The following is a 10,493-nucleotide window of genomic DNA, read 5'->3' as shown; positions in this document are numbered from 1 at the left end:
CGCAGAAGATTCCGATAATCTGGGTGTCAGACAACTTCTTCTTTGGGTTTTAATGGCAGCTTGCATCCTAAATGTTGTACTACTGCCATCTTCTGGAGTTTTTAAACTTCTATATTGTCTAGTATGTCATATTTTCCTCATCAATCCTGTTCTTATTAGAAAGCTGCTCAAACATCTTCTGCCTTGTCCACTCCCACCACACTCCAATGTACACTTTACTCCTGTTCCTGTTAGTCGTAATCTTTTCATTTCTTCCATCATGTCCTTTCTCTCTACTTCATATTTCCTGCAACTAACAAACACGTTCTACAGTTTCTGATATATAACAATGATCACAAAAGCCAGTTGGATGCTTCCCTATAATGTGAAGTGTACTATTCAGATTACTGTGTCCTATTCTTAGCCTAGTCATGATTGTCTCCTCTTTTCTATTCCTCCCTTTTCACAATACCAACTCCATTTTGAATGGAATGCAAATGTCTTTCTTTTATCTCCCGATCCCACTGCTGCTGCCACTTTTTAATGATTTCTTTCCATACAGTGCCCTTTCCTTCTCATTTTGAGAGACTAATACTTGTGTCTGTTTTCTTTTTTGACAGCTTGTTTGGCTAGTTTGTCCACTCTTTCATTACCCATAATGCTTGTGTAAACAGGAACCCAAATGAATATGACCTCAGTACCTTGTTTCCTTATAATTGAGTGTATTGACATTATTTCGTAAAGCAAATCCTGACGATTACTGGCCATACCTGACATGAGACTGCACAGAGCAGAGACTGAATCACTAAAGGACTCTGACCATTCTAAAGCCATCAATATGGCATATAACACAACAGTATCTACACTTAGGCAGTTTGAGGTCCATCTGCATATCTCACCTCTCTGGCTAGGAACTACAACTGCAGAGCCTATGTTTCCTGTTATTGGATCCTTCGAACCATCTGTAAAAACCTGTACATAGTCTTTATACTTAAGATTCCTCATATCTATAAAACTCACTCACCAGATCTGTTCTTTTATTTCTTGTCTTGATTTGAAGTAGTTCCAAATATACCACCAGAGTTTCTAGCATCCACACAGGGGTAATAGGCCATATTACAGTTGGGCAAAACTCCTTTTCATGTACTCCCATTTCACTTGCTGCTGCATCCCCTGTCCAACCAAAATGTAATTTTTGTGCTCTCTCCCTTTCCCAGCTAGCCTGTAACACACTTTTAGTTGGATGACTATCTCCATGCCCAGATTTATCCAGTAATTTACAAGCAACTGTTTCTGACGGAGACTCAGAGGCATTTCTCCTGCCTCAACTTGAAGCGCACACACTGGTGATGTTCTCACTGCCCCTAAACATACTCTGAAAGCCTGAGCCTGTATTACGTTCAGCCTCGCAAGCACAGATTTTATCTTTGATCTTATTAGAGCATATATATATATATATTTCAGTGATTCAGTATCAGCTCCCCATTTCACTCTTGCAAGACATCTCATAATATTTATAATATGCTCTCTCCATGCTAACCTCGAGTCAAAATGCACCCCCAAGAAACAAAAATTTTAAACTCTTTTTACTTCCATATAATTTCTGATTATAAACTTCCCTGGGCTTCTTTCTTGTGAAAAGCATCATTTTGGTCTTCTCCACTGAAAATTTAAATCCCCATTTCATCCCCCACATTTCAACCTGATCTATCCCATCTTGTATTTTCTTAACTATGTGTTCCACATTTCTCCCTCTTTTCCACAGAACCCCATCATCCGCAAACACAAACCTTCCCATATCTATTGGTATATTTATAAATACGGACTTGAAGGAGTTGTTGCACTCAAACTAATCAAAATTATTTCGCTTCAGGTGTGTAGAGCCAAAAAAAGTTAATCAAAAATCAAAAGTTGCTAACCACACACTGAATTGTAAACAGACTGAAAAGGGTCTAGCAAAAAGATATAACTATTAAATTTGCATCCTAAAAAAAAAGTGAGTTAAAAGCCAGACCAACAAAGGGAGAAAACAGTTCAGCACATTGCTTTCTGGAAGCAATGTGCTGAAACATTTGCTCCCTTTGTTGTTTTGCTCATTTGCAGTCAGGCTTCTGTCACGGTTGGGGGCTGGGGGAGGAAAAGGAACCCAAAAGCAGAGATGACAAATGACTACCTTTTATTTAGAGAGAATGTAGAGTCACTGAGTGGCGTTTCCAGCGCCGGCCGCAGACGGCTGATCCAACAAACAGCTGGAAGGAATGGATGTGTTCGTGAGAGGAGTGTGTGTGCATTGTGGTAGTCTGGAGCAATCCAAAGAGAGTCCATTGAAGCTGGTGTGGTGTGAAGCGAAGCCCTGACAAATCTCCTGAGACGTGGGCAGATACTGAGGAATCCTCCTCCACAGTACTGGGCACCAACTGATGAGAGCGACTGCAAGCAGGCAGGTAACTGCACCTCTGTAGACAGGCAAACAAACAGATACATGAGCACGCTCCAACTACACAAGAGGGAAACATTAGACATGACAGCAAACATGACAGCGAAAAATAAACTTTCAAAGAAGGAGGGGAAACACAAGGAATAAGTAGGGAGTGCAATTTGAGGAAAGCAGGTGGAAGTGTGCATGTAATTCATCACTGTTATCAGCGTCTTCCCGGGATCGATCAGCGTTCCCATGGAAACGCTGAACACACGTGCCGGCTCCACCTGTGCGACATGAGGGAGAGAGAAACAAACAACAGTTAGAGCCGGCACACATGCCGGAACCATGACAGCTTCTTGCATTCCACTGAAAGAGTAAAATTATTAAGAGTATCAACCCACACATGCTGATTCTTGACTTGACTATACACTGAGCTCATCCCTTCCTTCTTCTCATTTCAACCCTATCATATCCAAATGGTGCACTGCTGCTTTAACAATAATCTGAATCCTTTCAGTTTTAGATCTGCATTTATCACCCCCGCTATAAATGTCACCAGTTTCTTCTTTTCTCCCCATATTTTTCTCCGCTCTTGCCGTTCATTTCCATTCCACTCTTTGTCATATTCTCTGTCCTTAATCTGCTTTTTCTGTCCAGCCGTCTTAACTGCCTCAGCATAAGAAACTTTTTCCTTCACCTTTATCTGCTGCACTTCCACCTCTTGCCTCATCACTTCACAGCCCCAAAAGGCAACACTGTGATTACCTCCACAGTTACAGCACTTTGGTCTCACTCCCTCTCCACACTTCCCATATTCATGATCCCCACCACATCTAGCACATCTTCTCTTTTCTTTACATACCTTAGCCACATGCCCAAATTCCTGGCAGTTAAAGCACCTCATAGGCTTAGGTATGTACTCTCTTATACTGTATCTCATAAATCCATAGTATAACTCCTTTAGGATAACCATTGTTTCAAATTCAACCAAAATGGTTTCCATCTCCATTTTCTTGACTCTCCTTGTCATTCTTTTAGCACTTTTCACTGAGCTATTCCGCACCCTTAAGTTCTCCACCAGCTCTTTCATACTAACAGTGAGAGGTACTCCAACATCACTCCCTTGCAACCACCAACCCTCTTCTCCCCCACTCTTACCACTTTTGCTACTTTGATTTTTCCTACACAACTAATTTTATTTGCCTTCTCCATTTGCGCTTCAGTACTACAGCCAATAAGCAAGTTCCCATCTCCAAAAAAACTCTCGCATATTTCACTTCTCCGACTTGTCCTCTAATGTTTTTTGTAAGCTTTAGCGGATTGACTCTCTTTACACCCCCCCCCCCCCCCAACTAGGCACCTAACTAGGCTGCAGCCTTCAGACTGAGAAGCACTGATCATAATTTAACGGCTCAGTCCCATGGAAGTTAGAACAGCTAAAGTCGCTTACCTACACCATAACTGTTTTCACCACAAACAACCAAAAAGCAGATATTTTTTCCAATTCCGCCGCTCCATATACACAGATCACGCAGTTTGTATAAGGCACCATCCCTCTAGGGGCACTATCTCATGTGTAGCTCGATGAAAGTCGAGGTAAGCAGTTCACAAAATGATGTTCCCTGCATCCCAATCCACACCCTATCTGATATTAACAGTATCCGAGATTAGAATTACAGTGTCCCAAATCATAGTGAGTGTCCCAAAGTTGCAAAAGGGGAAATAAATAAATAAATTAATAAATACATAAAAATAAAGTAATTCAACACAATTTAATTCAAGTGTTCTGTCTTTTTTACTTGGTATAACATTCAAAGTAAATAGATAATACAAGATTTTTACTTTAGTTAATGATGAATCATAAGATCAGATCTTTAAATATAACTGTTATCTGTGTTATATTTCATCTGCAACACACTGTGAACATCACACATTAAATAGAGATAACGATAGGAAAAGAGATGAGTTTGGTTTGCATTAACTACACACTACTACATGCATAATTATATATCAAAACATCAGCAGCTCTCCAAATGAAACACCCTGTGACAGATCTATAACCACATGCTGTTTCTTCACAGAAGCATTGAAGAACAATGAATAAATGATATTAAATATGAAATGAGGAATGTGCATATCATGATAACCATTACAGGATGATTAACAGGTCGGTGTATGGTGACAGCATACAAACTAAACAGTAGACACTTTTCCATCACAAAAAGAGTGCACACTTTAAGGGCATAGTATAAGCAGGCGAATTGGGACACAGCAATGTCTCCAAATGAATCTTTTGGTGAACAGATTCAAAAGATTCGAGTCACTAGTATGAATCAAAATCCCCATCACTAGTCAAGGGGTGTATTGTTCGGTTGGTCATTACAAGTACTTCCACACGACTTTACAAACTAGAGGTCATTGGTTTAGAAAGAAAGAGACTTAAATGAGTCAGTGTATGAAAGTGAACGAGATCGATTATTGATTCAAAACACAGATTCATTCTCGAGCGACACATCATCATCATCAGTCTCCTCCTCTCATGTCTCGTCAGACGAGTCGTTTGGCATCTAATGAAACGATCATCAGAGTTTAAGAGCACAAGAACCCCGTTTCTGTCGTGTGTGTTTCAGTTCTAGTCATTGTACAATTGTGGACTGTTTTATGAGCTGTTTATTTGAAACTGATGAAGAAAATGTTTGACGTGACTTTCTGTTTGTGCTTTTGGAGTCTGTTTGGTAAGTTATAAATATGTTTTTATGACTTCAGTTCTTTCTCTTTTAGTACAGTGTGATTAACTACAACTAATGACAGCATTTACTTGTCTTTAACATGAGTTAATGTCAGATCAATTAATCAATACTACTGTCTATGATTTGAGACACTTTCAGTTTATTTGAAAGGTGTTCAGTGAGGTTCAGGTCTGGACTTTGTGCTGTTGCATTAAGATTTGTTTTTACTGGAATTACTGGAATAGATAAACCTGTAAATTAGAAGAGGGTGTGCACATACTTTTGATCATATAGTGCATTTACTGAAATCATGAATGCTGCTCGAGCACTCAGTCACAGACAGAACACCAAATACCTTCATCAAACTCATTGTGTGAAAATGTGAACAGCAGATTATCTCATTATACATTCAAATTCATTTTGAAATGATATGAAATGATTTCCAGTGGCTCTCTTAGTAACTGTCTCTGTTTGTTCTGCAGGTGTGTTTGGTGTTGAGACAGATGTTTTAGAGTCAGTGTCAGTGATGGAGGGAGATTCTGTTACTCTAAAGAATGATGATACTGAAATACTGAGAGATGATGGGATCATGTGGACGTTTGGACCTAAACAAATTCTCATTGCTCACATCAAAAGAGAAGACAAAAATGTCATTAATGATGCTGCTGATGGGAGATTCAGAGGCAGAATACAGCTGGATCAGACTGGATCTCTCACCATCACAAACACCAGAACTACAGACTCTGGACAATATAATGCAACTACCAAAAGCAAAGATACCCTACTGAAAATATTCACTATTACTGTCTATGGTGAGTAGAGAAAACTTGCCCTGTTGTTCATTTTTGACATATTAATCACTGTCATAATAAACACTGAAAATAAAGCAGTCCACAAATGGTGTGATTTGATCAATGTGTGTGTATATTTCTCATATTTTCCAGCTCGTCTGCCCGTTCCTGTCATCATCAGAGACTCTTCTCAATGTTCTTTAAGCTCTATATGTGTGTTGGTGTGTTCAGTGGTGAATGTGACACAGGTGACTCTCTCCTGGTACAAAGGAAACAGTTTATTCTCCTCCATCAGTGTGTCTGATCTCAACAGCAGTCTCTCTCTACCTCTGGAGGTGGAATATCAGGAGAACAACATCTACAGCTGTGTGATCAACAATCCCATCAGAAACCAGACTAAACATCTCAACATTACTGAAGTCTGTCAGCCGTGTTTAGGTACGTCAGTGGTCAGTTGTGTTTTGTTACTGAACTCATTTGTGGCCTCATTTATACTGTAGATTTATTCATCATCATGTCTATCACTTATTTCACATTTTACTAAGTTCAGTGTATCTGTTGTTTTCTGTGTTTCACACTCTGAATAAAGATGCTTGTGGAAAGTACACTGGCGGCCAAAAGTTTGGAATAATGTTTAATGTTAATAATGCAGATTTTGCTCTTATGGAAAAAAATTGGTACTTTTATTCACCATAGTGGCACTCAACTGATCACAAAGTATAGTCAGGACATTAATACCATGAAAAATTACTATTACAAGTAATATTTGTTTTCTTAAACTACTTCAAAGAGTTCTCATCAAAAAATCCTCCACATGCAGCAATGACAGCTTTGCAGATCCTTGTTATTCTAGCTGTCAGTTTGTCCAGATACTCAGGTGACATTTCACCCCACACTTCCTGTAGCACTTACCACAGATGTGACTGTCTTGTTGGGCACTTCTCACGCACCTTACAGTCTAGCTGATCCCACAAAAACTCAATGGGGTTAAGATCCAGAACACTCTTTTCCAATTATCTGTTGTCCAATATCTGTTTGTCTTTGCCCACTCTAACCTTTTCTTTTTGATTTTCTGTTTCAAAAGTGGCTTTTTCTTTGCAATTCTTCCCATAAGGCCTGCACCCCTGAGTCTTCTCTTTACTGTTGTACATGAAACTGGTGTTGAGCGGGTAGAATTCAATGAAGCTGTCAACTGAGGACATGTGAGGCATCTATTTCTCAAACTAGAGACTCTGATGTACTTATCCTCTTGTTTAGCTGTACATCTGGTCTTCCACATCTCTTTCTGTCCTTGTTAGAGCCAGTTGTCCTTTGTCTTTGAAGACTGTAGTGTACAACTTTGTATGAAATCTTCAAGCATTGTATAGCCTTCATTCCTCAAAACAGTGATTGACTGACGAGTTTCTAATGAAAGCTGTTTCTTTTTTGCCATTTTTGACCTAATATTGACTTTAAGACATGCCAGTCTATTGCATACTGTGGCAACTCAAAAACAAACACAAAGACAATGTTCAGCTTCATTTAATGAACCAAATAGCTTTCAGCTGTGTTTGATATAATGGCAAGTGATTTTCTAGTACCAAATGATCAATTTAGCATGATTACTCAAGGATAAGGTGTTGGAGTGATGACTGCTGGAAATGGGGCCTGTCTAGATTTGATCAAAAATCATTCAAATAGTGATGGTGCTGTTTTTTACTTCAGTAATGTCCTGAATATACTTTGTGATCAGTTGAATGCCACTTTGGTGAATTAAAGTACCAATTTCCTTCCGAAACAATAATTCCAAACTTTTGGCCGCCAGTGTGGGTCAAACCCCAGTGACCCATAATAATGCATTTTTTACTCTAAACTGATAGTTTGCAAAACATGGTCCTGAGCAACTAACACAGTCTTCTGAAAGGATTTCTCATGGCTAATTTCTTTTCTCAGAAGACTACACCTGTGGTTGTGGTTTCACTGAAGCTGTGATCCGATTGGTTGTCTCTGGTGTGGTGGGCGTGGCTGCTGTTGCTGTTCTGGTTTATGAGGTCAGATCTAAAAGTGTTGGGCAGGAGATGAGAGAACAGACAACATCACTCAAGTAAATAACTGATGAATAAGATATTCAATCATCAGGACGCTAGGGGGAGATGTTCTTGAACATCTGGATCCATTCAGAGCATGTCAGCAACTTCCTCTTTCCTCTCCAAACATTCTTCAAACACTCTCCAAACACACCCCTCCAACTCCAGAGGAGTAAGAATGACGAAATGAGAGTGATCAAGTTTTCTCAACGATTTTTAGATTCTACAACAAATCTTTGGACGTGTCCACACTCTCATTCATCCTGTCTGTCATAAAAGTAAAAAAAAAAAAAAAAAAAAATGTCAAACCTGTAAAACTTTCTTTCTTTCATGGAACACAAAAGGAGATGTTATTCTCATTCACCATTAGGATAGCACAATTAATCAGAACAATAATCAATATTATGATTATAGCTGCCATGATTCACTAATTGTGAAAAGTGTCAATTACAGCTTTCTATTTAGGTGTACTCCTGTTACATGCATCAGAACTTTCTATTAACAACATGTTTTTTTGCAATAGTTGAGCTTTGTAATCAATCAGATGTGTCTGTTGAGCAATTTAAAGGTGTGCTGAAACATCACCTGCAAGAAAAAAGCTTTAGAACCAGAGCAAATAGTACCAGCAGTATTTGAAATGATGTTGGATTCTGTCTCACTGCATGTCCCATTGCTGCTTGCAGTGTAGAGGATGTAACAAAACTAACAGTGATGCAGTACTTGAATTAAACTAAATCTACAGTAAGAGACCGCTTCAGTTATTATATTGAGAATGTTTTAAAATTGTCGCACTGTTCTTTTCATTCTGCTAAGAGGGTCAATATGACTTTGTTTTTTTATTCACTGATGTATAAAACAGCAATAAATTAATTCAGGAACACAGTTTTTAGCATAAAATATTGCCCTATATAAAGAATAAGGCATGTAGAAGTAAATGATATTAATTGACATTTAATTATCTCAATTACAATATCAAGGGAAGTAATCAAACATGATTTTGTGGATGTGCAGCTAATCATCATCAGTACTTTCATTGTGTGTTTTTGCAATATAATGAAAGTGAATGTCGACTGATAACATTCTGCATAACGTTTCCTTTTGAGTTCCACAGAAGAAAGAAAGTCACATGCACTCAAGAAAGAGGATTTCTGATGTTTGTTCAATTTACGCAAAATGAACTGGAAGTAACAAAATTCTAGACAGTTTTCTCACAACTTGATTTCATTGTGTTACATCCATTTAAATATGTAAAATTGAAGTTTACTTAATCCATTTGTTGGGACTACATTTGTGGTGTTAATGTTGCATTTATAAATCTGGCTCGGGATTTCCTAGCATGTTTTTCATGGAACTGGATGGGATGAACAAATATTGAATTAAGTGTTATTTTATACATTTTTGAGCAAGATGAGAATAGAAGAAGATGTGTTAATGTTAAATGTTCTGATATATTGGTATTTAAAAAGAGTGTCTGTTATGCTGGAGTTTTAGGGGTTAACATTGTGGGGAATAATGTTACTTGTGCTTAGGTTGAGGATAGACTTTCACTTTCAAAGTTATGTTTGATTTGAGTGCAGTTTAGCTCGATAAGCAATTGCTTTTAAATTGACAGTGCAACATTTATTAAAAAATAATAATTTTGATTGTCTTTCTGATGATATTGCACAATCAGTCTTTTGTTCTATTCTATTAAAATATATTAAAGGAATATTTCACCTAAAAATGACAATTCTCTCATCATTTACTCACCCTCATGCTATCCCAGATGTGTATGACTTTCTTTCTTCAGCAGAACACAAATGAAAATGTTTAGAAGAATATTTCAGCTCTGTAGGTCCATACAATGCAAGTAAGGTGGGAAAGTGGCACTCTGCTCTAAAACTCTTACCTGTTGTTGAATGTGCTCTTAGCAGTTGTAGGGCTTTACTGGTTGTTTAGATCAGTGTTACTATCAGAAATAATTAATAATTATTTCTGTAGTTATTAATCAATATTTAAATTAATTAATTGGATCTAACTCATTAAAACCTCATATGGGACTCCAGTAAATCAAAGATAATTATTAATTATTAAAATCAATAGAACATTGATGAGAATCAATGTTAGCTTTTTTTAATCCTTTAAAATCAACACCTATGAAAGATAATCGTTAATTGTTAACATGGATGAAACATTAAAATTAACACTAGCTCAAATTCAATCAAAGATAATTATCAATTATCAAAAATCAATAGAATATTAATAAGGATTAACATTGACGGGGCACCACCCTGAAATCAGGGACTAATAACCGAATATTAAAACAGTCTCAATATTAGATTGTTTTCTTAGGAAAATCGACATCCGAAGAATATCGATTTTCGGGAAAAAAACAATGAATGAAGGTTTGAATCCGAGCACTGACATCCCGTCAGCATGACACAGGCGTATGCAAAACAAACCAAAACACTTCTCTTTGTAATATAAACAAAGTTTATTTATGCAGTAATATCAATTAATAATTAAT

The 10,493-nt window shown here is 37.6% G+C and overlaps 1 protein-coding gene across 2 annotated transcripts; it reads left to right on the top strand.

Annotated features, from left to right (window-relative positions):
• Positions 1–5,006: 5,006 nt before the first annotated feature.
• LOC127439029 (uncharacterized) lies at positions 5,007–9,043 on the top strand. Of its 2 annotated transcripts, none has more exons than XM_051695037.1 (4): positions 5,007–5,136; positions 5,613–5,942; positions 6,075–6,359; positions 7,857–9,043. In XM_051695037.1, exons 1-4 carry the CDS (start codon positions 5,085–5,087, stop codon positions 8,006–8,008), a joined length of 819 nt encoding a protein of 272 aa, XP_051550997.1. In that variant the 5' UTR covers positions 5,007–5,084; the 3' UTR covers positions 8,009–9,043. The 2 variants fall into 2 exon arrangements, with proteins under 2 accessions (XP_051550997.1, XP_051550996.1); XM_051695036.1 differs by having other exon boundaries at positions 7,854–9,043.
• Positions 9,044–10,493: the final 1,450 nt, after the last annotated feature.

This window comes from Myxocyprinus asiaticus, chromosome 50 (assembly GCF_019703515.2).
Source record: "Myxocyprinus asiaticus isolate MX2 ecotype Aquarium Trade chromosome 50, UBuf_Myxa_2, whole genome shotgun sequence".
NCBI lineage: Eukaryota > Metazoa > Chordata > Actinopteri > Cypriniformes > Catostomidae > Myxocyprinus > Myxocyprinus asiaticus.
Note: the sequence above shows the minus strand (reverse complement) of the source record. Positions and strands in the feature narration are given on the sequence as shown.